The 27,247-nt window shown below is 44.5% G+C and overlaps 1 protein-coding gene across 1 annotated transcript; it reads left to right on the top strand.

The window, feature by feature from the left end:
- The first annotated feature begins 212 nt into the window (after nt 1–212).
- ACE2 (angiotensin converting enzyme 2) lies at nt 213–25,694 on the top strand. The gene is made up of 18 exons (XM_054215123.1): nt 213–497; nt 3,207–3,365; nt 5,298–5,391; nt 6,018–6,161; nt 7,437–7,549; nt 8,102–8,210; nt 8,940–9,037; nt 10,524–10,693; nt 11,745–11,971; nt 12,770–12,914; nt 14,513–14,611; nt 15,277–15,399; nt 15,760–15,932; nt 17,338–17,396; nt 21,594–21,694; nt 22,665–22,781; nt 24,055–24,249; nt 24,899–25,694. Exons 1-18 carry the CDS (start codon nt 315–317, stop codon nt 25,020–25,022), a joined length of 2,433 nt encoding a protein of 810 aa, XP_054071098.1. The 5' UTR covers nt 213–314; the 3' UTR covers nt 25,023–25,694.
- Nucleotides 25,695–27,247: the final 1,553 nt, after the last annotated feature.

Here is a 27,247-nt window from a genome sequence, read left to right as displayed (position 1 = left end):
ACCAGCTGTATCATTGACAGCACACTTGGGAAACATTAACCAAAAGTAAAAGCCTTTTATAAGAAGGCCATAAAATGGCAGGAGTGATTATGTTTTTCCAAAGTTAATAATTGACTTTTGTTTATTTGACTTTTTATAAAAAACTTTTTCCTTTCTCTCCTACAATGGATAAAACCTATAAAAGGCTTGGCAAATTGGATTCAGCCTTTTTTCTTCACGCTAGCCATGCTTAAAGGCTGATGAGACAGAACCTGACAGAGAAGCTTGCCTGAGGAAACGTACTTCGTTGGGAGGTTCTCAGCCTGGACACGAATATGTTGGCCCACCTCTTGCTTCTCTGTGGACTGAGCGCTGTTGTGACCCCCCAGGATGTCACACAACAAGCCCAAATGTTTCTACAAGAGTTTAACGGGAGGGCAGAAATTATCAGCTATGAGAGCTCCCTTGCCTCATGGAACTACAACACCAACATCACTGATGAGACTGCCCAGAAAATGGTAAGTGCTCCATCCTGCAGGGTTTACTGTTTTTTTTAGGAATGTGACAGCTCCTTTCTACTTTATTTTGGTTCCACCGAGTTTGGCTGAAAATGGAGTGCTACTTCTTTGGTAGCTGTGGTTTATTTTCAGGAGAGTAGAGGGGCTTGCTTTAACGTACCAATGCCTCATTGGAGGTGCCTGAGTTACTACCAGCCTCTACCACCTAGTGTTGGTGCTTGCACTGCATGGGGACAGCCAGAGGCTGGACTTCTCCCTAGCCATCACCCTGAGTCACCCTGGTAAGCAGAGGGAAAAGGCGAGGGAATGCTGCATGATTGGCCCCAAAATCAGAGCTGGATGGAGAGAGACACCTTCTTCTGCTTGGGGTCCACCACCACCAGTGCCTCCTGGCGTGGCGTCGCTGTGCAGGACCCAGTTCCTCTTGGAGAGGGCACAGCCTGGAGGGATGGCCTTCTCCCCAGGGCTGGGATAGGTGCTGCCCTGCGGTGCGAGGGAACGGGATTCAAATCCTGCCCCCACATGAGCTCAGGTCTCCCACTTTTCGTAAGACTGAACTAACACTGGGCTTTTTACTGACACGGACAATGCTCTCTCTTCACTGTTGCTGAAATTGTTTTATTTCTCACTGAATAGGCAAACATTTTCTGACTTCAGGCATTCTTTTAAAAATGTTTGCGGATGGTTTTATATGGTGGTCCCCACCCTTTACCCAGTGGGGGACCTTCCCCCCTCCACCTCCCATCACTCTTCACATAGTCAGGGCTGGTGCTAGACTGCCTGGAGGTATTAAACTGGGAAAAATGAAGTGAGTTCATGGATTTCCAATTGCCAGCAGTGGAGTTTATAGTACAGTGGTCTAGTATGTTGGTTTGAAAGTCAATTTCTATCTGCAGGAAGGACCAGAGCATTTGTACTTATGCTGTCTTGCAGCAGTTTGTCCTACTTCTCAACACCAACCTCTAGCTGTCCCAGCCAACGGGGTCTCTAGGCAGGCATCATGTTTATCAAGAGCAGTCAGCCATGATCTGCCTGGCTACCAATAACTGCCATGCCTCAGCTAGCATCTTGTAACCTTGGAGTTAATCTCAAAATGAACAAAAACACCTTGAATTTTGTAGCTGTGTGTATTTTAAAGTCAACTCGAGTTCTAGAGAAAAACAATTCAGAGCATAAAATGAAGCTGAACGTCCTACATCTTCTTGTGTGTAATGGTTTAAGTCTTCCACTTTGTGGTTTTATAGCTTAATTAAAACATGGTTTAATTATCATATTTCCTAATTAAAGCAAGGAGACTGGTTGCTGGAAGAAATCCTAATGGCTAATCATTGTCAATCTGGAATGTTTTCTGAGGCACCGGGTACTTAAACTGTAACGTTTCCAAACACGTAAAATGAAAGCCCCGTATAGTACTTTCAGCATTAATGAGATGATAATAAAATACATGAGGAGATACCAGCAATAAGAAACAATTAGTCCAGTGCTCAGAGAGGACGTTTTCTCACGCTTGTTCTCTTCAGTAGCGCTGGTAATAAACCCACTGCTTCTCCTCCCCGCTTTCTGCTGGAGGAGCAGAGTTAATGAATACTGTCCCTTCTGGCTCCTACCCATCCATTTTCTTTGTAAATTGGGCCACAAACGCAGTAACTGTTTCTCTGACTTATCAACCAGTTCCTCTAATTGGGCAAAAATCAGAGAGTAAGCTAACTTCTTTCCCCCGGCTTTTGTAGCCAAAGAGCCCCCCTCTTCTGCCCCGCCACTCCTAAAGCTCCTCTCCATCCTTGCTCCTGGTGGAAGCACAGGGGTGAAGTGTGACTGAAAGAGCTCGTCAGGCACAACATGACATTTGTGTTTCCTGATGCCTCAGCAGGGAGGCACGGGTGTTAAAAGGTGCCCTCTCCACAACCTGGGAAGTTCTGGCATGAGCACAATTAATTCAACTCTCCAAAGGACCCAGGTTAATTAGTACTGTTCTTGTTGCCATTTTGGATGGGTGGTGATGTGCTAAACTCTGTACAAACACATTAAAAAAAGGTGAATAAGACAGTCCCAAATCCAAATAACGTTGTTACGGTGCTACTTTGTGCGCTGAAATTTGTGAGCTTCATGTGTCACGGAATGTAATTGGAGCAGGGGTAAAAACAATATCTCATGCACAACATTCAGGTTTCGTATGCCCAATTTAAGCATCTGTTCAGAGCCTCCTGTGCCCAAGTATAATCTTGTATTTACCAAAACTTCAGGCAAAAGTGGTATTTGTATAATGAAAAGACTCAAGATCAATATCTCGTCTGCTGTCTGTCACTGCTACTGAAGCAGAAATGGGGAATGACGTCGGGGTCTGGGAGCTCTTATGCCCTGGCTTGTATGCAGTTTCTGTTAACCAGGGGTGAGTGAAGGAAAGCACTAAGGGAAGAATACGTGGTGATTTAGAGTGGCAGGGAACATGGCTAGGTGATGCTGGATCAGTTATAACAAGCATGGTGTGAGGAGCCAGTCCTGCTTTTTGCTATTTCCAAAGAAAAATTGTTATCTGAGTATGCAAATAAAGCCAAAAACTGCTTCAGTTGTTTCACTGCGCAATGTAAGTGCTCAGCCCGCAATCTGCAGGTGGTGTCCACAAAGTAAGTTCTTCCCAGAAGTAATATTTTTGCCCACTGCTGCAGTCTTTTGGCGGAGTAATTCAGGGTTTGTGTGAATCCCTTTCAGGCCGAGGCAGATGCCAAGTGGTCCGCATTTTACGACGAGGCCTCCAGGAACGCCAGCAGCTTCCCGTTAACCAGCATCCAGGATCCTCTCACCAGGCTCCAGATCCAGGCTCTCCAGGACAGAGGATCATCTGTGCTGTCACCGGAAAAATACAGCAGAGTAAGTTGCTGAATGTAGCTCATTTTTGTCAGGCAAGTTGAGCTGCCTCCCACAACAGCTCTGAGCGAGGGCATGGTGCTGCGGCCACCCTGCTTGTCTCGGGGTGACGCTGTCTCCCACTGTCGGTATGGAGAGCGAACCTGTGCAAGGTGCTCATAGCAGGACAGGGCTGCAGGGGGGTCTGGCTTGGGCAGCTGGTTCCCATTCAAGTCAGCGCTTTTGCCATGTAACCCATGGAATGAATTCCAAACACACACACACACGCCTCAGAGTTGTCCTTGCACAAATGCCAGATTAGTCATAAGAGGAAAGAGGACTTGGAAGTGCTTGGCTAAGTCCAGACCTAGGGCAATGAGCAGAAAGAGATGGGTGAAAGGACGTTCAGTGAGTCAAAAAGGTGGAGGTAGAAGAAGTCCTTCATTCTCTGCATGTGTTGCAGTATCAAACTGTGCAAAAACGGGGATGTTTCTGTGCAGGGGACACCCCAGGATGCCTGACTTTGGGGAGGGTTCGTGACCTCCTTCCACAGAAAGCTGCTGGAGGCCATCAAGATTTAGCACGATTCACAATGAGATTTGATATTTCCACTGACAAGTTCATGTAAAAGGCATGTATATGGATAACGACTATATGTGGAATTGGAGCGAGCAGCTATGCAGACACAAAAGGGATTTATAACCAAACACTCGAGGGTTAAATTAGTTTCCTTTTGGTGGAGATCAAATTGAATGACAGCACTGAGTTAGGGGATCCTGCAGTCCTGGTTATATAAGGATCCCGAGATTTTTCTGCTAAAATCAGCAGTGTTAAACCACTGCGCAAGAAAAACAGCGAACTGGCTGGATCTCCTGTCTGATCCAAATGAGATGTGTTTCTGGAAAGACAGATTACCTTGGTAGGAATGCTGACAGTTCATACAAACTTATATTTATTTTGGAGCACAGCAGTGCACTGATGGTAATACTGTCTCAGTTGAGGAGGAAATTTCTTTGGTATCCTCCCTGTTTAGCCACCTGCAGTTTCCCAGATAAATTGACTTTGGGGCTGAAATTGTTGATTCTTTCTTGAAAAGTGACTTTTTGAACAGTCTGGTGGGATTCCATAGGAAGATTCTTCATTGATACAAAAATTTCCCTGGGCGCACACTTATTTTAATGCTGACGGAGATAAAGTTAGAGCTAGTCATTAACAACCCCTCCCACTGACAGCTCTAAATAGTTCTTATTTAAAGCTTTAAATGAGAAATAGCATACTCCTAAAGGAAAAACTAAAAGTGGTGCGTGTTTTTCTTGAGGTATGAAAACTTGAAAACAACCAAAAAATGAAAACAGAGCTATGTAGCATAGTTTCGGAGATAGCGCTGGATGATTTCAGATGCATTTGGCCTTCGGCTGACCCAAGACATAAGCAATAATTTCTCTGCAAAGGAGTGTATATATATTTTTTTTTATATATATATGTGCAATCAGTGCGTTGCAATGTTAAAATCCACAAGTAACAGTCAGCCTGGCAGCACCTGCAGGAAGGGACCCTTTCTGCTGCCATTCAAAACTGCGACCTACCTGGAAAGTTTAGGTGGGTTTGTGCTTACAGAAGCACATCGCTAAAGTTTATTGTTTTATTGCTGCTGTATGTTGATAGCTTTCTTGTGACAGTCTGTGCTCATTAAATCCAGAGCTCTGTCTGACTGGATATTAAGGACCTGTAAGTTACGTCATATATTTGGGAGATTATCTGTCTTTTCCAACTAGATCCTCATTCAGTAATGCATTTAGGCAAATTCTTTCATTAATCTCTACTGAGCTTGAACATATGCTTAAATGTTAAGCTGGTGGGCGAATTGTTGAATCGAGCTCTTAAGGAATTAGCATAATTGGCTGTTATTTTGCACAGAGTGGGTTTCTAACGGGCTATCTCGCATCTAACTTGCAGCTGAGCACCGTGCTAAATACAATGAGTACCATCTACAGCACCGGGACCGTCTGTAAAATCAACAACCCGTCTGAGTGTTTGGTGCTGGAGCCAGGTACGGTACTAACCACTGCCCCTGCTGGGTCCTTTACACTGAGGGTTCAAGGACAAAAAGAGCCCAAGGGTGGCTCCTGACTGCAAGAGAACAGGCTGAAGTTTCAATAGATATACCCTGCTATCTAAACCTTAGTCATATTTTAATTGCACCTTGCAGTTCAGGGACCTCCAGCAGGTCTGCTGCCCACGAGACATAGTGTCTCCTTCTTGGAGTAGACAAAATTTGGAGAGGGCTGCTCAGCTTGTGTGACAGCCTGCCTGTCACCTGGGGTTTGAGTATGCCACAGAAAGTCTATTTTTCTTCCCCGTCATCAAAGTCTTGTTGGACTCAGTGTTGCGTTGAGGCCAGTCCCAAGAACGCTACCAACTTAAGGGAAGCTAATGCAGAGAGAGCACTAAAGGGACTCATGATCTGCTCCATGTCTCTTAAAGAGAAGAAGGGGAAAACCTTAAATCAGAAAAGGATGCAATAAAATAATGGGATGTTTCAGTATATCAAACACAAAGTGTTTTCTTCTTAGTTAATGAAATTTCTCTCGGTTTGGCTCATTTGCCTGCTGTGAAAGAAAAATAAAAAGATTCTGCTTTTTCAAGAACTAGTACTGATTTCTTTCGTTCTGACAGGTCTGGATGTTATTATGGCTAACAGCACGGATTATCATGAGAGACTGTGGGCCTGGGAGGGCTGGAGAGCTGGTGTTGGCAGGATGATGAGACCATTATACGAAGAGTATGTTGAACTCAAAAATGAGGTTGCAAAGCTTAATAGTAAGTCACAATTTTTATAATTTTTTTCTGGCTTCCAGAAATTAACAAACATACCACAGTCTTCCACAATTTGCAGAGGAATTCAAAACCCATACTTTTTTACACATTGATAAGCAGTGCTTTGCACATAATTTGCTCCCGGTGTGCACATTGCAAAGTGAGACGCCAGGCAGACAGGTGCCATTGACCAGCCTGGAAGAAAAGCGGGATGTCTTTGTTGGCACCTTTCCCAAACACCATAATGTATTGGTGCCCTTCATTACATGCTGCCTTACCCAGAACTGCACTGCTTGTGACTTATGGGCAAGCACGCTCAATTTAAAAAACTTCTGAGTGCTGCTGAGTCTTCGCGACATCTCCTCTTTTCTATCGGCCTTGACCTTCTGGCACCAGCCAACATTTATAAGGATTATGCCCTAACTGGAAGGATTTTGCACTGAGGGAAATGTGCTTCCAGTCAGAGATCTCCAGACAAATCACAGGGAACTGTCTTTTCGAGGAATAATGGCAGATGGCTGCTAATTTTCTTTGGGGGTCTTCTAAAATAGTTTCTGAAGTAGCTACATCATCTGGGTCTTGGCCAAACTGCAGCTGTATCACCTACATACCTATGCTCCCTGTGTTCTGAAAATTGTCAAGCTGGAGCTAGACACCAGGAATGAGAAATTATGGTCCAAATAGTTAGACAGGGAAAAATCAAACATTAAGAAATAGTCATTATGACCTTCCTCCATACGACTAAGGAAGAGACCTCAGCTATGAACCATTTCTGCTCCAGCTTTGATGGGGCTTAAGGATTGGAAGATTTAGTGGAACTGGGGGCTGAATTTCAGTCCTAGTGTCTACACTTGCCCTGGTGGTTTTGTTGCTGGAGGAGGGGGCCCATATTCAATGTCCACCAGTTTATACCTTCTGTGAGAACCCCTTAGTATCCAGCCTGAGCAGAGGCTGCCCTCCCTCATAGCCACAGGAGCTCCAGTCAGGAGAGACGATTTCCTTTGACCTCCATCTCCAGTTGGAATGACCCTAATTAGCAGATAACCGTGACTGCAGTTTCCACCTTTCTTGGATATCTCTGGTGCCTACGCGTTCATGGGACAGAGCCTTGGGGGAGCACTCTCCTCCCCACTAAACCCAGAGCACCTCATGCTTTGCCACTTTGCTTTGGGGGAAAAGCTGAAGGTCTGCATGTGGTCAGCAAGGAGCTGCATGGCTCCTGCAGACCTGAGCAGCGTCGTGTGTGGTGTCCTGATGTGATGCATCCGTGCTTTACAGGCTATTCTGACTATGGAGATTACTGGAGAGCAAATTATGAAGCAGACTATCCAGAAGCATACAAATACAGCCGTGACCAGCTGATTGAAGATGTGGAGAAGACATTTGAGCAGGTAGAGGCAGGAAAAAGCTGTCACCTGGGTCACGGGATTGTGTTTTGTGATGGTGGGCTCACGTGTAAATGTTGTGAAGGAAGATGAGACCTGCTCTAAACTGGCTAATCTCAGTCTACATGGGGTTAAGAGATGTTGGGAGACGTACATGACATTTTTACCTCTGCAGCCTTTCTAGGACCAGCTTGGTCCCCTCAGGCTGCACAGCACCAAAGGCTGTGAAAGAGGGACCTCTGCAGATCCATGTCTCTCCTCCAGGTAGGGCCCATGGGGAGAGGTATGTTTCCCATAGGGTAGGTGGCATCCTTGGTACTCCGCATCTAAAGTTAGCAATGCTCCTTCCCTCCTAACTGAACAGGACTTCTGGAGCTAGGATCTGGACTCAGCGTTTGAGCCCCCAGGCAGTGGACAAAGCTCAGCTGCAGGTTTGATGTGCACTTACCTGTCGGGGGAATTTCATCAGAGACACATTCGAGTTTCTTTGTTTAGGAGGGATGAGTGGTGTAGAGCAAAAAGAAAATAATTTATTTCCTTGTCCTCCTCTGCCTCCAGATAAAACCTCTGTATGAGCAGCTGCATGCCTATGTGAGGCACCGGCTGGAGCAGGTCTACGGTCCCAAGTTCATCAGCTCCACGGGATGCCTCCCTGCTCATTTGCTGGGTATGTCAATGTGCTGTGTCACACAAGCCTGACTTTGTACATGGGACAGTCACCTTCAAGGCACACGAGAACTGAGTAATCTGCTTGTTTAATCAGGATATTAACAAACAGGTTACAGATAAGAGAAGGGGAGAAGAGAAATGGAGAAGTCGTCCCTGGCAGAGATGACACAGGTGCTTAGCAGCAGAGGCAGGTAGGGAAGGCAGATGTCCTCATCCTCAATGGAACTGGCACCACCCAGCTCAAAACTCCAGCACTGGGCTGGGACGTTTCTGCAGCACTTGTTTTCCTTAGAAATGAGAGTTTCAGAGAGACTTGTTTTTCCCTTTAAATCTTATCCTAAGCTCCTATGCATTTCGTGACTTTGCTTTCAAAGCATTCAACATCAAGCTGCCGTAACTGTAATGTACCTGAACACGGCAGCGGCAATCACATGGACTGGCAGCATGGATGTTCAGTTGCAAATAGACTTTTAGGAAGGTGAGGTGATCATTCCTGAAACTGTTTTATACAAGAATAGCTGATCTTGGGGAATAAAAGGATCTTTGATCTAAATTTGACCTGTGCATGACTTCCCCAAACTGCTCCCCTCCACATCTGGATCAAGCCTGTTTAGATGTACAGGAGTCCCTATTTATGACACTGCACAATTTATAGAACTGTCTGGAACTTTTGAACAATATGTAATCAATCATTTAAACTATTTCTACGTTTCTCTCTTTTTCGAAGGTGATATGTGGGGTAGATTTTGGACAAATCTGTATGACTTGACCGTTCCCTATCCAGCCCAACCAAACATTGATGTAACTTCTGCAATGTCTGAAAAGGTAAGGCATGCCTTTATGCGATAGCCATTGTGTAACAAATCTAGATGGTATAAAAATTATACATCAGATGTCAGCTGCTCTCCAGAAAACCATAGCTGCCCTAAGGCAGACACGCCACCAGCAAAGCATTGCTTTCCTCATCCTTTTTTGCTCTTCACCGTAATGTGTTCATGCATTTTCCACTGTACCTTTTCCCTTAGCTCTTCTCTCTTTCTTCTCCACCCTCTTTGACTGGCTTAATATTGGCTGCAAGTCTGTTTTCCTCAGAGACACCCATCCATTAAGAGATATATTTTGTACATATAAATATTTCAGCTCTCATGTAGCTGGCTGCTATCAAATATGACCTTTGCCAGCCATTACCATAATCAAATAGTTTGTATATCGCAAGGGAATTTTTTTGCCAGTCTTGTTTATTTGGATACAGCTAGGAAACTGCAATGCTGCCTGTTATCTTTTGATAACTGCATAGTACCATAAGGTCCATGTTTGAGATCTGTAGTACCGTGTAGTTAGCTGTGACAGCACCTTTACCAGACTGAGAACATGGGTGAAGATAACTCTCCGTAGTCTTACCTAAGCTTCATGCCTTTTATAAAATAAAAGGTGGTCGATGGAACCTGATTTCTGAAATGTGATTATTCACCTGTAATCTACCCTCCTCTCACAGGGAGCAGTCCATGCAAACGTTATGCTGGCAAGAGAAGGAATAGCTAAATTTGATTCATAAACAGTTTGCACAAGTCCGCATTACTCTCACCTCTGTTTTACAGTACTCACACCCTTGTGGTCATAAATGTGTGTATATTGAAGTACCACCATGAGGAGGGAAGCATTACTCACAGAGCCTCAGGCAAGAGCTGGACTCATCCTTGGTGGGGGTTGTGCCCAATTTAGGTTTCTCATCCAACTGATCTGACAGCCACCTAAATCTCTGCAAAAACTCGGCCCAGGAAACGCAGAGCTCCTGCTATACAGAATAATAAAACTGCTGAATGGCAAAAATATTCTGGACATTAACACACAGTTACAATCTTATAAGCAGCTCCTCTGGATACCTTCTGGTGGAGATCTCCTCTCACACTCATCTGCTGGGAGCGCAGCTCCACACCCTCAAATGACTTGCCCCTAACTGAAGTGGCTCAAGGGTCGGACCCCAGATCTGACATGCTACTGACAGGAATGCCTTTTTTATCTCCTCTACCTTATCTTTTATTGAGGGCTTCTCTGGTCTGAGTCAGGTGCTATCTGCTGAACCTCTGAGTGCAGAAACCTGTTTTGTTTGAGGGGAAAACACTTAATTCCAGTTCCCAGCAGAATTTACAGAAGTGCCGAAGGCAGACACTACCGTCTTACTCTCAGTAAGTCAGGTGCTGATCTGAAGTCGCTGGGAGATAAATATGAAGTTCAGCTACCTTGAAGAGATAAATATGAAGTCAGCCAGCCGTGCAGAAGCAGTGGTTAATGGTTGCATTGTCTCTTTCAGAAATGGGATGCAATTAAAATATTCAAAGCCGCTGAGGCCTTCTTCACCTCCATCGGCCTCTACAAAATGACGGATGACTTCTGGAATAAGTCCATGCTCACAGAGCCGACTGACGGCAGGAAGGTTGTCTGCCATCCTACAGCGTGGGATCTGGGGCAAAATGACTACAGGTACTGCAATTACTATGACCCCTTTTTATACCATCTCCTAGAACATTCATATTTTCACTAATGGTGCACCATGCTGGTTTAAATTATAATTTTCCTCATTTTTATTTTCTTCTGGCTGATAAGAGGGGAAAGGAAGATGAGAGAGCAGGGATCCTGTGGGACTGTAAACCATTCTGTATAACTTCTTCTGTGAAGACCTAAGGACTACTCTCAAATTTAAGCAGAGCAGTAACTATTATTTATATGAATTAGAGAAATAATGACTGTGTTCTAGGGCTTAAGGAATAAGCAGAAGTGCAGGTGCTTGTGGATACCGGCGAGATTTGTGCACACCTGAACATTCTGCAGCAATGGCACAGGGTCCCTGGGTAGCAAGTGAAAACCTCCTGAGAGCCCACCATCTACCTTTAGCAGATATATCCAGTTTCGTGGAAACCTATCAATCTCTTCCATATTTGGGAAAGGAGAGGGGCAGCAAGTTCCCACACAATGAAGTCTCCTGGGGAAATTTTGTCCTCTCTTGCAGTCCCTGCAGTTACCCAGGGAAAGAGGCTGGTCCTCAGCAGAGCCTTAGTGAAAACTGCCAGCCTCACACCTCAGCCATCTGGGGAAGGTGAAAGGAAACCCTATTTGGAAGAAATTCCTTCATTAAATAGTACCTATGCGAGGATGAAGTAGCAGGAGTCACGGACACACAGTTTTTTTTCACGCTACTGCCTGCCTAAGTTTGATGGTGGGTACTCACTCCAACACACACAAGGAGTTTATTGCCAAGTTTCAGAGAGCAGCTGCTTCTCACAAAACCAGCAATTTCCTCTTGCTGGCAGCACAATTTCAAGGTGGCTGAAAGTGTTTTGCCGAGTTCACCTCCAAACCTCGCTCTTGCTGGAGGAACTGTAGCCCCTGCTAGGATGTGGCCGCCCAGGTTTTGCGGGGGGCGTTTGCAAGCTCTGGAGGCTGCTTTGCTCCCTGGTTGTGGCAGGCAGGGCTCGGTCAGCAGCTGGGTGAGCCACCATCTCTCTAACCACAAATACTTCGCTTTGGTGCGTAGGATCAAGATGTGCACCAAAGTGACCATGGACGATTTCCTGACCGCGCACCACGAGATGGGCCACATTGAGTACGACATGGCGTACTCCACGCAGCCCTTCCTGCTCAGAGGCGGCGCCAACGAGGGCTTCCACGAGGCAGTAGGTGAAATCATGTCACTTTCTGCAGCCACTCCTCAGCACTTGAAATCTCTTGACCTCCTAGAGCCAACTTTCCAAGAGGATGAAGGTAAATAAATGCATAAATATTATATATTTAAGTGAAAACACTTGCATGCCTTATTTTGTAGCAGAAGATTGTGTTTGCAAACTGAGTCATCAACTTAGAGGCTTCTGAAAATCTTACCCCACTAACTTATCAGAAATACTATATTTTTTCCTAAAATCACATCATGAAGTAAGGATCACTACTTTATAATGCTGCTAAATAATTTAGAAACAAGTAACTAGCGCTTCATTACCCTCAGTACTGAACAACTCATCCCAAAATCTACATAGGTCATTTAGATGAGGCTCCAACAGTCTTTTCAATTTCTGTTGCATGAATCCGTACATATATATCTACCAAGGTATGTATTTAGCAGTTCAAATGAAACTGAAACCTGGAGATTTACGTCTCCCACTTAAGTGAATATTGAGTGGACAACATAGGTAGGCCCTTACTATAATGCAGTTTGTCTGGCTTCTCTGAGTATTACTTTAGAAGGATGGAGATGTACCAAAGTCTTCAGCTCAAAATTCCCCAGAGCCTGGGAAGGTTTTCAGTGGAGGATAATGAAATGTAATTGCCAAAGGGATGAGTTATTTAAGAAGTAGGGGTAAAGAAAGAGAGACAAAACTGTACACAATACCTAAATGATCTTTTCTCGTGGTTCTTTCAGTAGTGTTCTTCCTTCCACTTTTTCCTTAGTGAAAATCTGTAATTCAAACCAGATGTAAGCATTAGCTGTAAAAGGAAGCAACTTTAGCTGCCTAATCAGATACTAATTGCTACCATAACCATTACCTTAACTGCTTCTCTCTTCAGAAACTGAAATCAACTTTCTGCTCAAACAAGCACTAACGATTGTTGGAACAATGCCTTTTACTTACATGCTGGAGAAGTGGAGGTGGATGGTGTTTAGGGGTGAGATTACAAAGCAGGAATGGACGAAGCGGTGGTGGGAGATGAAGTAAGTTTGAGAAAAAAAGAGGATTTTTTTGCAAATGAACCTGCAAACTCAACCCTTCATAGTTACTCAACATACTGAGGTGCTTGTGCCCCCATAGGGCAGGATCTGTCTCTTGGTGTTTCCACAAAGCCTAGTAGGGTGCCACCTAGAAACACCCAAAGTGATACAGACAGCATCTCACAAGCCATGCATCCCCATTAGTACTGCATACTGCCCTGGGAAGCTTACCCTGCCTCTCAGTAGACTTGCTCCTCATTTCTAATGTCAGCTTTTCTGAGAAAGACAGCCATTGGCCTTCACACGGGATGTTCCAGATCCCAGGATCAACATTGCTGTCCCCCCGATGCATGCCCTGAGACATCTTCGTAGCTTAAGTACAGCCCTTCCCTAAGTCTCATTGGGTGTATGCTCTGGTTTGCTCCCCACCTCCTTAAGGACAAGTGAAAAGTGGAGTTCATCATACTTGCCAGCCTGAGAAGCATACAGATCTCAATCTACCAAATATCTGTGCACACTTCTCTGCTTTGCGTTTCCTCCCCATTCTAGAGTGGTTTTGAAGGCAAATTGTCTGAAAGACTCCAGACTGATTGTTTCCTTTCTTATGTATTAAGGTACCACCTTTTTTGGTCAAGAAAATACAGTTACCTTGGCAAGTAAGATTCAGAGGTGCCTTTTCAGATTATGTCCACCAGCCAATCTATTTTCAACACCTTGGAGCTCAAGATTAAAAAGTGGTTTGATTCATACTGGAGTCTGTCATTTCCTGGGTTGGTTAACAAGGAGGCGTAAAAATGCAAAGAAACTAAACAAGCCCCACAGTGAAAATGGAGTCTGCACTCTAACATGAACACAAACAGTGAGCCTCCATCAGCAAACAAAATCTATAATAAAACTTGATATAGGCAAGCCTCCTGACCCACTGTAAAAATCAGTCAGCTTCAATTTATTCAAAAGTAGCAGGGATGTCAGAGAGATGGAGAATGACAAATTGTTCAGGGAAGCTTATCACATCTGTTGTAGCAGCACTGCAAAGCTCTCTGCTGGAACAAGACCTTGAAATGCAGGTTTATGGAAGATATTTCCATGTAAGTTTACTACCATTTTCAGAATTTAGAGCATGGGTTTGTTTCCATAGTACTGCTCAGGAAACACGCTCTCAGGAGAGGAACATAAAGAGCAACCTCATGTCCAGCCCAGTGGCACAGCAGGCTATACACCTTTAGAGTCACCCAGTCTCTCCATGGACTTGCCCAGCACAAAACCGCAAGTGTTAGTCTCCAAACTTGGGATGGCCCGGGGCATGAAGTGTATGTGTGAAGCTCATGTCTTGTAAGTTATTTCATACGACTAATTACTCCCTGCATGCCCTGCCATCATACGAATCCCCTTCTTGCACTATTAGTTTAAAAGCAGCTTCTCTGTGGTCTCCAGCTGTAGAGCAGTACTCATTTGGGGTTACTGACAGCTGTATGGACTTCTTCTGTTTGGAAGTGAGAGAGGTGCCCATATGTATCAGACAATACAGAGGAAGAGAAGAGTAAGATTATTTTTCTTTATTACCTGTTAACAGAAATCCTGTTTTTTTCCTTCATCCCCAGGAGAGAAATAGTTGGCGTTGTTGAACCACTCCCTCATGATGAAACCTATTGCGACCCTGCAGCGCTGTTTCATGTGGCCAATGATTACTCATTCATAAGGTAGCTCAGTGTTTAATTCATGACTTACATTTTGGCTACAGAACAAGCCCCGACTACCTAAAGCATCTACTGGAGAGTCTCAGGACACAATCTTATTTTGTTTAAAGTCCTGACTGGAGGCCACTGATTTCAGTGGAAGTTTTTCTGTGGACATCAGGGGCTGCTCCGTAGCAATTTCTGAGCAGCGAGGGGGTTGCTGAGCTTCTAATTGAATAGAGAAGCTTCACGCTGCCATCAAACCATTGGGAGCACATCTGTACGAAGCGCTTGCCTTTTGGGGAGACAGCGTGTCCTGTACCACTGTCACTCGGGCCGTGCACGTGCAGCCCTGAAGCAAATAACTCTAGATGTCCCTCTGTGTCCCAGCCATCTCATTTTAGAGGATTCAGCCCAAGCAGAGACTTGGGCCTTAAAAGCCTTACTTGCTCCTGGTTTATGTGGCAGCAAACAGATTTGGGGCTCTTCTGCTGCATTTGATCTTGGCATTTTGTTAAACCTGAGTTAGCATAGCCTATAAATATCATCTGGCCTCTCTCCCTGCAGTGCAGCCTTCCAAGCAGGAACACTGGCTGACACAGCAGAGCATTCCAAAGGCCAGGGGCTTGTAGGTTTCCTTGCCAGATGACTAACAAAACCCATGCCTTCCTTCTCCTTACCTCGTTTAGGTATTACACCCGGACCATCTATCAGTTCCAGTTTCAGGAGGCACTTTGCAAAGCAGCTAACCATACCGGCCCTCTTCACACATGTGACATTACCAACTCCACAGCAGCTGGTCAGAATTTGAGGTAACAAAGCAAATTCCTCACACATAATAAATCAGATTATAACAAAGCCTAATTCATTCTTGAAAGTGTCTGGAGTCAATAAGGTTGCATCAAGAATGATCCTAGCTTGAAAATTTAGCATATATCTGCTCAGTTTATTTTGACAAGTTGACTAAATTTATATTCACTGAGGATCGAAACATCAAAGATTTAATTGCCTATTAATGAGAAAATAATTTATTTTTCCTAATAGGAATGATGGGAGGAAAGAGGGAATTCAAAAGCAAAAAGAAAACGTTGATACCGATTGCAGATTGTTTTGCTAGATGTCTAGACGGAACATGGCAATAACATATATTACCCCTCCTTTCACATACACAGAGAATTGCTTGAATTAGGCAGATCCAAGCCCTGGACTCAAGCACTGGAAAGCGTAACCGGAGAGAAATACATGAATGCAGCGCCCTTGCTCCACTACTTCGAACCTTTGTACAAGTGGCTGCAAAAAAACAATTCTGGCAGATACATTGGTTGGAAAACAGACTGGGCTCCATGTACGTATGGCTTGTGGGTGAATTAAGTACCCTTGACCAGCGAAGTCCCTCTCTCTTGCAGCTGTTGAAAGCTCTTCTGCCTAGGGAAGCAGGGTTATGGGAAATACACACCGAACAGTAAGTTTTACTCTTGGGAAGGCAGACAGGCTTCCTCATGGCCAAAGCTGGAGAAGTCAGCACATGTGGGGTTTGTCACAACCTCACCCAGTTTTCAGAAATAGAGTTTATTTTGTTATATAGTGTCAGCGCTAAGAGTGTGGGATGGCTGTGCAGAGGGAAGAAAGGCCAGAGGCTTGGACTTGCATGACGCTTGCCTGAGAGCAGTATGCCTGTTCTGCAGGGCTGGGAGCCACCAGTCCTGGGAGCCAGAGGACCCTGAACTGGGGGCATAGGGGCAAACCAGTACAGAAAAATTACTATTATTTTGTTTGCTGTCATGTGCTAATCAAAGAAGGGGAGGAGCTCACGGGAAGGAAAAGGAAGAGATCATGGAAAAATGGTCCAGAGGAGGGCCATGAAGATGATCAGAGAGCTGGAGCATCTCTTGTATGAAGACAGGCTTAGAGAGTTGGGGTTTTTCATCCTGGAGAAGAGAAGACTCCGGGGAGACCTTATAGCAACTTTCCCGTATCTGAAGGGGGGCTACAAGAAAGCTGGAGAGGGACTGTAGTGATAGGATGAGGGGTAATGGCTTCAAACTTGAAGAGGGTACTTTTAGATCAAATATTAGGAAGAAATTTTTCACTGTGAGGGTGGTGAGGCACTGGAACAAGTTGCCCAGGGAAGTTGTTGAGGCCCCATCCCTGGAGGTGTTCAAGACAGGGATAGATGGGGCTTTGAGCAACCTGGTCTAGTGGGAGGTGTCCCTGCCATGGCAGGGGAGATGATCTTTAAGGTCCCTTCCAACCTAAACCATTCTGTGATGCTATGCTTCTATAAAAATGCATTTTTTTGCCTATTGTGGAGAGATTGAGTGTTGAACCATGCAGGTCATATACGTGTAATCACTGCCAGTACTGGAGGGCACCATAACCCTTACAGCGCTGTGCCAGTCTCTAATGGTGGGATTCATCTAACCAGACACCAACATCTGCATCTGAGCTGCTCATGCCCAATGGTGGAAAAGAGGCATTTCTTTAGGGAGATGTCTAAAGAAGACCAGAGGACTGCACTCTGGTGATGTGCTCGCTCTTTCTGTCTACTACAAAGCCAGACTTGGGGGACTGACAGCTCAGATGCGAATGTTTGCGGTAGAAGTGGCTGAAGGGAAACAAGATCAGTCCCACCAAGCTGGCCTGGGGGAGCAGGGGAACCTGTAAGGAAACTCTAGCCATCCCAGCATTTCCCAGGGACAGACTTTCTGTCGCTGCAGCTCTGACACGGCCCTTCTTTCTTTCTAAACCAGATTTTGACAATGCCATCAAAGTGCGCATCAGCCTGAAGTCAGCACTGGGGGACGAGGCGGTAAGTGTGTTTGTGCTGTGGCACTCTTCCCATTGCTCGGGCAATAGAGATGTGGAGCTAATATCTCTCAGAAAAGAAGGCAGGGTATAGCTGATCTTTGTGTCTGAAGAGTGGCATCAGATCAGGTGAAAGGTTATCCCATAAAAGATGTCTCGTCTGAGTTTGTGGTCAAGACTCCCTCTACAATTAGTGGAGGGACCTCTCCAGGGAGCAATCCCACCCATTTTAAGAGAGACATCTCAGCTAGATGAATTGAGTTATTCTGTGGAGGTACCAATCATTTTTTACCTGCTAAACAGGTAAAAACAGGCCTGGAGGGCTAGCACAGGGGAACCCATCTACCTGAAAACAACAATATTTTTCTCAGCTATGCTGATGCATCTAAATAAAACTTCTACCTAATTTCTTCTAATTTCCATTATCATAGCTATGGTGGCTGCCTTCAGAAGTTATTATTAGAGCAGCTACTTCACGTTTAAATGTGGGCCTAAAGCAGAGGGACTGAATCCCATTGTCTATTCTGAAACGTTCTTGATTTCACACTGGAACACTTCTGTCAGCATTCCTTTGCAGAATTTTGTTTGTTTGTTTGCTGTAAACTTTCCAGGCCCTGGAATATATTCGGCTGCCTCCTTGCCCTCCAACCTTTATGCAGAGACGGCTTTGTTATTAAGATTGCGGGGTGGCAGTGCAGCCGCTTCTGTTTCAGATGAGGAGAAGGGCTTTCCTTCCCAAGAGTTTGTCTGCTTTTCTCCAATTATACCAGCTGATCCAATAAAACGTAATACAGCAACCAAAAAAACTCATCAAAGCCAAAGATGGTTTTTAAGATTTTAAACAGAGCGTTGGCTTAGCCCATCTGCTTAACCCAGGCTGAAAATTTGCTCCTTACTCTGGCTGTGCCTCTCTATGCTAATCTCACAGAGGCAGCCTAGAAGGCTTAAGTGCAGACACTTCATTCCTGTTAATAGCCCTTTTCACCTTGCAGAACATTAGTAATTTTCCAAGACTGAGTATGTCATCAGGCAGGTCATTTAGACCTGCGCGTCGGAGCCTATTGGACTAGCAAGGACACAATACCATGAGCTCATTCTTCATATGAATTGATGCTCTCGCTTCTATCGCTCTCTCACATGCGAGCCCCACTGGAGTTTTATTGCTTCCTAGACCGCTGAGTTCAGTTAGATACAATTCAAAACTGATATCAACAGCATGAAAATGTTCCATATTACAACACGTTTATTAGTCATTATGGTTAATGTTTAGCTTAATACCATTTTTATGCCTTCCTTTTGCCATCATGGTCTTTTGTTGTGCAATTGAGCAGCTGTAAAACAATCTCATACAGATTACTTAATTTGAATTATTGTATGGACGGTAGGTTCCTAAGCTCTGAAGAGCAAGCCATGCGTTTTCCTCTCAAAAACAGTCCACATCAACAACTTGCAAGAAACCTTTTCCATTCAGTCGCTTTCTGAGTCCCCACAAATTTCCCTTACGCTGAGCTCCCGGGGACGTGACTCTCAATGCTGGAATGCCGGCAGTGGGTAATGGTACATGCATGAACTGTCACAGAAAAAGGCAGGGGGAATCTCGGGCAGGAATACGTTTTGGCTGCTTTATGCGGCTCACGGCATACAGAAGCCGGGAACCCAGTGCAACTGTTTGTTTAAGATGTTATTTCGAGCTGCTTTGCACCCTTTGGACAGCAGAAAGCATTCTGAGTGTGCAGTATTTCTGCTTCTTAGCATTGGATAGAGCAGAAAGGGAAAGACACCCCTCCCCCTTTTCTGCATAGGGAGCTTCCCTGGGGGGCAGCGGGGGCAGCGGCAGCGCAGGCAGTCCTGCCCCTCTCAGCTACATACCCTGGCTGTAACCAGTAGGGAGGATTCAACAGCCCAAAGTTCTGACAAATTAAGCATCCAGACCCAGGGATGGGCTTACACGCCAGCTGTGCCAGAGCGTGTGTGCTGCCGCAATTAGCCTACTAATTGTTTTCAGGCTGATGAGATTAAAGCTGCAGCCTTGGCATGGCTGGATCACCAGTGTAGCTGATGAGGCTGAAACACCCACAGCTTTGCTTCAGCTGGGGCTTTATGCAAGTGCCCTCCCAAAGGAAACTGCTACAAGACCCCTGCTGAATCACTCGGGGTCTGTCTTATTTAAAATAAAGGCTTCCAGGAGCATCAGTCCCCTGACCGGCGCTTGAAAACAGGAGCCCTCTTCAAGCGTTAATTCAAAATCCCCCACTGGGGTCAATGTCATACGTGTGATTACACTGTAAAAGGCTGGCACACAGGACGGTGTTAGGAAACGGAGAGCTGTCAGCCTGCAGGCATTTTCATGTATTTTACAATGGAAAATCCGTCTTTTGAATTAGAGGCCAGACTGGCACTGTCTTTCAAGCCACACGTGGGGTCTTGGAGGGAACGTGCTATAACAGGGCAGGGTTTTGGCAAAGTTCATTTCGCTCTGAAAGGCAAAGTAGCCTCTAATGAACAGTGAGCATCACGGTAGGTTTCTGAGATGTCTAGGGAAGGCGTGTGGGTAGTCATTACTCAGACACAGATCAGAAGCCAGCTAGGTACTTCCCATCCACACAGCCTGTAATGGTATTTATAAAGGCACTTGAGAGGCACAGCGGCAATTAGAATACATTAGAGTTAAAAAGACAAAATATATGCCACGGAAACAAATAAATGATTAAAGATGCTAAGTACAGAAAGCAGCAGTAGAGGAATCAAGCTCAATTAGCTCCTGGCTAAGAAAAAAAAAAATAATATAATAAAAAAAAGCACTGCAGAGCCTAAAGATGTTGGGGATAAATGAAAAATGGAACACACGCCCCCCGCAATGGCATTGTCAGCTGTGACGGTGAGCACTGCCAGCTGCTGGAGACAGTGGCTGTAACAAGGAGCCGTGGTTCAGCGCAGGGCTTTGCCTGCCCCCCAGCAAGACAGAGAAAGCCTGGGGCATTTGCCCAGGCACAGGTGACTCACAGCATCCACCTTTGCCAGCGGGAATCGCTGGAGCTGGCGCAGCCCCTGCCCTCTGCCAGGATGGGGCTGGGGGCTGCTCTGCTGGCGGGGAATTTAGGTCACCTGCATCTTTCCAGGGGCCTGATCCTGCAAGGAATGACAGCAGCTGGCTCCTTCTGCTCTTTTCTCCCCTGAGCTTTCCCTCTTCGCTTTATATCAGTGTCAAGAGGAGGACAGGGTTGAAAAATGTAGCTGGGTTTTATACAGCCTGTTACCACGGAGCCGCCTTCTACCACACCTTTCCTGAATGATACTTGAGTAAGTCAGGAGCTGTGTAAAACTGTCACTGACAGCAGCTATAGGCATTCCTGCTCAAGTACCGTAAGTGCAATCAAATCTAGGCCTCCGGGGGATAAAAAAAAAAAAAATCGCTACAGAGTTCAAACAGGAATTTTCCCTCCGCATACACGTGGTGTTGCACAACAGACCAGGCTGCATTATCAGGTGTTTTTTGCCCCTGTACAGCTCCCAGTTTCTGCCCCAGAGAAGCTGTTTTTGACTTCCACTGCAAATAACTTTGGACTCATAAGGCAGGCTGGGAGGTGCCTGTGCAATGCATTTTTTATATCACCTATCTATTCTGCAGTGAAAACCAACAAATATATGCCTGCTGCAGAAATACCGATGCAAAGAGTTTTTTACCGAAACAAAACAAACCTCAAACAAAACTCCCAGCTCATCAAGCAAATAAATGAGCCACTTTCACACAACAACCCCGCCTCGAAGCTCCTCCTTAAAGGACAGGTCTGCAAATAAAATTATGTGATTAAAAGAAGATCTAAATTATGAAATCTTTAGACTTCAAACAGAATGCATGATATTTACTGGGAATAATGTTGCTTCTGCTGCCTTTCCCCCCCTAAGGCAGAGAGATGGGCTGGGACTGCAGCATCTTCAGCAGCCCCACCTAAAGGTACCAGAAAATGCAGTGTCTGGCAGCAGAGGTGCCTGCTTGGTTATTCTCCTGCAGAGCGCCCAGAATAACACAGCTAAAAGGTTTGAGTAGGTTCCTGAAGTGCTATCATGGTGCAAATAAATAATACTGAAGTGCATGCCATGCATTACAATGGCTATTTCTTTCTAGAATGATTTCTTAGTGTCAGATAACTTGCTGTAGAATTACCATCTCTAATGAATTTCTCTTGCGCTGTTTTTGCAGTATAAATGGGATGAAAGCGAGCTCTTCTTGTTTAAGTCATCCATCGCCTATGCCATGAGAAAATACTTTGCGAAGATGAAGGGACAGGAAGTTAACTTCGAGTGAGTGCCTTGCTTAATTGTGCCAGCTATGTCTATATTGCTTCTGGTTCACTGGTGGCATGAATTGGTGGAATTAATTGTGCCTTCTGTCAAATGTAAGGCGATAGCAAACAATGTCAAACGTCAGCTGGTTGTAAGAGGCAAGATGCCAGCTTGGCTACAGGCTGTCTTTTCTCTTTACTCAGGAGCCTGAAGTTTAGGAGTAATGTGCTAAAGTTAGGTAACTTGAGTGGATTCAGAAGGCTTTGTATCCCGCAGTTTACCAGTGGTGAAAGTGAGCCTTTAGAATTTGTGCCTAACACCTCTATACGAATATCAGGGAAGATACGTTGATTAGAAATAAGAATTTCTTTAAGATACTGAACACCCAAGAGGTTTTGGGCCCAGGAAAGATAAACTTGTTGATTATAAAGCACTAGAATTCCGTGCAGACTTACTAATCTTATCTAGGTTCACTTACAAACATAAAATCTATCATCTGAAATTGATTTTGGTAAGAAAAAAAACCCTTTTTATTAGGTCTCTTCAAAAATATTCAGAAGCTATCTACTTAAGCTATTTGATATTACTTTATGGAACATCAGTCATGTAATGCCTAGGATCTATTCCCAGACAGTATAAGGAAGAAGGATTTTTTTTTTTCACTTGGTACTTCATACATCACTTCATTCATGAGACCTGCGCCAAACACTGTTCTGCAGCTGATTATGCGCTTTGGAAAATTACACCAAGGATTGTCTTAGCTACGGGGTAGACTCTCTCCATCTCAAATTTGAATTAGCACATAGAAAAAGAAATTCTGTCAGGAAAATTGATTTTGCTTCCCAGTTGAGGTCACTAGGAATCATTTGCTCAGTATAAACTAACCTCCTGGCATTGCTGATCAAACACAACTGTTCACATGCCTGAATTTAAAGCTAATGTCATCTCAACAATCAAAAAAACCCTTTCTCTTCTCTTTCTCATGCAGGACGACAGACGTTCATGCTGAGCAACAGACACAAAGGATCTCCTTCTACCTTACTGTCAGCATGCCAGGTAATATCAGTGATATTGTGCCCAAAACTGACGTGGAAGGTGCCATCAGGTGAGTTTTTGCTCTCTGGGGAAAAAAAACCACCAAACAATCAGGTGAAAGGGTGGAAGGAAAAGCAGTGCTCAAGTCAGCAGAGGCAGAAGGGGTCATAAGAAAGTCTGTTCTGCAGTTAGCATAGAAATAGTGGGATGAGAGAAACTGTTATGACAGAAAGAAAACAGTCCATCTATCTGATGGTGTCTTGGACAACAGCCAGCATAAAATGCTTCAGGGGGACTTGTAAAACTGCTGTAACGAATCTAATTGCATCATACCTTGCCAGGAAATATCATTGCTCAAACTTTAACAGGAATTATCTAATATTCTGAAATCCAGGGCACAGTAACAGTGTGTGCATGCACGCATGTTTTCTTCCTCTCGTTAGTGAAGATTCAGTGCAAGAATTATTGTATAGCAAGGACTCCAGAATAATGTATTAGAAAGAATGATGTATTAGAAAGACAGCCAGATATATTTGATCATACAGAAAAAGAAGAGGTCAGAGCAGGAGCTAGTTCCCACTTACGGGTCAATGAAGAGCTCTTTTATAGCACAGTATGACACCACTGTAAGTCATTGCTGTAAAAATGATAAGTAGAACTGCAGCTCTGCAGGTGGTCACGGATAACGTACAGTGGGAAATGAAGAGGGCACAAATCTAAAAGCAGCAGCAACATGAGATGGGATTGAAAAAGCAGTTAGAGATGTTGTTGAACCAAGGGAGAAGAATATGGCTATGAAAGTCACTGTCCGGTTAGCACCCAATAGCAGAAGCAGAAGTTCAGGGAAAAACAAGGCACAGAAAATATACCAGGGAAAGGGATTTCAGGGCAGTGGAAAACACAAGAATCAAAACCGTGGAAGACTGTAGAGTGGAAACAGGTGAAAAAAAAAATCAAAGCTGTGGTTTTCTGTCACATATGCAAGAAGCTTATGGATAGCCAAGAAACTTAGGGTAAAGAGAATGAGGGGCAAAATGCAAATAAAGAGGGAGATCAGAAGGCTGTTTGCCTCATTTTGATAAATTTTAAGAGTAGTTTAAGAGCTCATACAGTGTCTGAATGTGTCAGTTAAGCTGCAACAGGTTAAGGGCTCAAGATACTCTGCTTGTCACCCACCACCCTGTGCCAGAAGAAATATGGGTTTAGCAGTACCCTCAGTGCAGCCTTTTCAGCTGAGCAGTTCAGGGGAAGCTTGGCACACTGGAGGCTTATAAAACAACTGAAAACTGTTTAATTCCTTCCATTAAATGTGTGAAACTCTTTGAATTTGCTCTTGATGGCAGAATGTCTCGGGGACGAATCAATGAGGCTTTCAGACTGGATGATAACACCCTGGAGTTTGTGGACATACTGCCAACGCTGGCCGCGCCTTATGAACCACCAGTCACCATCTGGTTAATTATATTTGGGGTGGTCATTGGCACGGTTGTCATTGGAGTTATTGTCTTGATCATCACTGGGCAGAGAGATCGAAAAAAGTGAGTAATATTTTTGATACTATGATCATGACCATTGGGAGACATCCTGATGATTGAATCATCAGGTTGCTTCCAAATGGTCTGCCAAACCTAACCGAAGAAAGTTAAGGAATTAAAGCTTATTATCCCTCCCATCAACCGTGATGGCTAAAGGTTCAGGTCCCTGCCTTTCAGTGCAAGGCAGCTTTGGTAGAGTAGTGCAATTTCCCCGTCAACAGCAGTTTAGCCAAGGCAGCTGGACACTGTGGCCGCAGGGAGCCACGGCGTGGCCAGGCTTCTGCCAACCCCACTGTGAGGTGGATGGAGTAGCCCACAGGGAACACAGCGCTTTCTCCAACAGCAGAGTTTGCCCACATTCCTCATCACCTGCGGTTTTCAATAATCTTGTTGGAGCTTGTCCAGTAACATCATTTTCCTTAAATATTACTGCATTAACAGCAATATAGCTGGGTTGGTTTTCTACGTCTCTCCATTAACGGGGTTTCTAAGAACATAGCAAGTTTGCTACAGTTCCCCTTAAAACCAACACAATTCCTTTTTGTATAAATATTCACAGTTAAGCACAATATTATTTACAATAGGTTCTTTTTGGGACCCATAAGGACTTGAACAGAACAGAGGCTTCTAATAAAATGAATTTTCATTACAGGAGAGCGAGAGGAAGTGGGAATGATGCTGGATCAAAATGTGAGGAGGTGAACCCTTACGCTGAAGAGGAGGGAAAAAGCAACATGGGGTTTGAGCCATCTGAAGAGACACAAACAACATTCTAGAAGACACTAAGGGTTTCTGTTTTTTTTCATTTAACTTTTAACAATAATGCCTAGCAAGGACCAAAACACTATGGGTGTTATCAAACATAATGTCTTCTGCTTGACTGTTAATCTACCAGTTCATAGACAACAGCAACTAAATCTGCTGGTTTTGTGGTAACTAGAAAACATGCAAAAATTGAAGAGGTATGTGTCCTGTGGCTTTTCTATGAATTATGCGCATAATATTACACACTATTTGTACTGCTTTTCCTAAGTGAGCTGCATCCAACTTCTCTTTGTTTCCTCTGTAATGAGATCCAAAAGCTTGGAAGTATAGAGTTGTATACAGATCAAGACAGACGTAAGAATAACACATACTCCTGATGCCCATGAGGAACATCTTGATCTTTCCAGATGGAGACCTCAAAAGTGTATCTAATAGAAAGTGAGAAAGAAACCTGATCACCAGAAGAACCTTAGTGATGAAGAACTCAATTTGATATGAAAAAACTGCAGTTTTTGCACCTTCAGGAAATCTGTATCCATGTAAAGCAGATACTGAATGAAGACTAACAAGCACTGGAACTTTGTTAGGAAATTGTAACATAAGTTATTTTTCTAACTGTTTGCTTGATAAGTATTGTTGAGACCAAAAAGCCCCTGCCCCCTCAGAAAAAAATATTTTAAAAATCTGTGTTTTATTGTCATCTAAAAATGGAATAAACTTCCTTAATACTAAATGATCAAAGTTGTTTTTTTTTTTTCCCAGTACTTTAGCCATTGCCTCTACTATTACAAATGCTGCATACTACAAATACAAATTGCACCGTTACATACAGGGAACAGTAGACTGAGGCTTGGAAGGTTCAGGTTGCACGTGCAAAAGAAAAGCTGTTCACAAGAAGGGTAGTGCAGCACTGGCACAAATTGCCTATTCCATGCTGTGGGAGAGGCTGTGGGATCTCCACCTTTAAAAGTGTTCAGGGCTCAGGTAGACAAAGGTATGGCTGATCGAGTAGTGGGGACAGTCCCACTCTGAGGGAGAAGTTTGGCTAGATGACGCCCACAGGTCCCTTCCAGCCAGCGTTTCTATGATTTTATGTCTTGTACGTCCCTTGCCAGACCTGCCACCATGCCGGTGCAGTTGTTCTCTACACACCAGGGTGACTGAAAGCACGAGGTGTCTACTCAGTCCTGCACTCTGACAAAGACCAGTGGCAAACACGAGCCTGCATGAAAAACATTCAGCAAATGCACAGACTCTTGAAGTCCAAAATTATCAGAAACTGTAAAAAGCAGTCAAACATATATCTGAAAAATACAGCTGGAGTCTCTGAGCTCATTAAACGCTTTCCTAGTGCTCCACACTCATTTCCTATTTAAGAGACAAGACCCTTAACTGAGACAGTTCAAAATGGTAGGCAGATGATACTGATTAACTGCAAACTAGGCAAGAATATAAAAGAATTAAAATCATTTTTCTTTCAGTTGCCTACCTACACCACATATCCCATTGTCATAACATCCCCAAACTTAGTACTTTAGCTGAACCTTTAAGATAAATAATTCAACTCTATGTGAACTTCCCACTTACTGTGCAGTAACAGAGAAAGGGAATGGCAAAGCTGGAAACAATCAAGTAATGTAATTAGTCATGCCAGCCGTCTTCAGATCTGTTGTTAAGATTAACACTTCCATTAAGGCAAAGCTTTCATTTCAAAGCAATTCGTCTTAAAAGCTGTGCTATGAATCAAAAAAAAACATTCACAATTGTCAACACATAAAACCACTTAGAAAAATATAGCAGGATGTCGGAAGAACAGAAATAAAAAGACCATGTTTATATTGAAAAGCTCAGCCGCATGCACTACCCCCAACAGTCCCTCACACCCTCTGTGCCGGGGTGTCCACCCTCCTCTCATATTTCACCCGTGCCAGCGCTCCTCCCAGACCCTTTCCCTGGATCAGCACTCCTTGCCCCAGCTTGATGCACAGGCAGCACCACACCATGCCCTACCTCTCCCTCACGTGCAGCCTCCCATGGCCCCCCCAGGCCTGTGCAGATCCCCACATCATGACCCCAAATGCTGCTTTCCCCCAAACAGGCGCACAGCTCCCCAGGCAGACAGGGATGCGCTCTGCTAGCCAGCTTCCAGTGGTGGGACCAGGCAACGTCAACAAGCACCGGCGCCAGAGCCTCTGGCTGCCCAGACACCTTCATTTTTTTCTCCCCTCCCCTCTCC

The sequence above is a fragment of the Rissa tridactyla genome, chromosome 1, assembly GCF_028500815.1.
Source record: "Rissa tridactyla isolate bRisTri1 chromosome 1, bRisTri1.patW.cur.20221130, whole genome shotgun sequence".
Taxonomy (NCBI): Eukaryota; Metazoa; Chordata; class Aves; order Charadriiformes; family Laridae; genus Rissa; species Rissa tridactyla.
This window is presented reverse-complemented; position numbering and strand designations above follow the sequence as displayed.

Excerpts from the sequence above, each read along its gene's own strand:
- ACE2 (XM_054215123.1), top strand. The coding sequence starts at position 315 with ATGTTGGCCCACCTCTTGCTTCTCTGTGGACTGAGCGCTGTTGTGACC. Across the intron at positions 17,397-21,593 it reads CAGCACTGGGGGACGAGGCG|TATAAATGGGATGAAAGCGA; the intron begins GTAAGTGTGTTT and ends CTGTTTTTGCAG. Across the intron at positions 21,695-22,664 it reads GGACAGGAAGTTAACTTCGA|GACGACAGACGTTCATGCTG; the intron begins GTGAGTGCCTTG and ends TTTCTCATGCAG.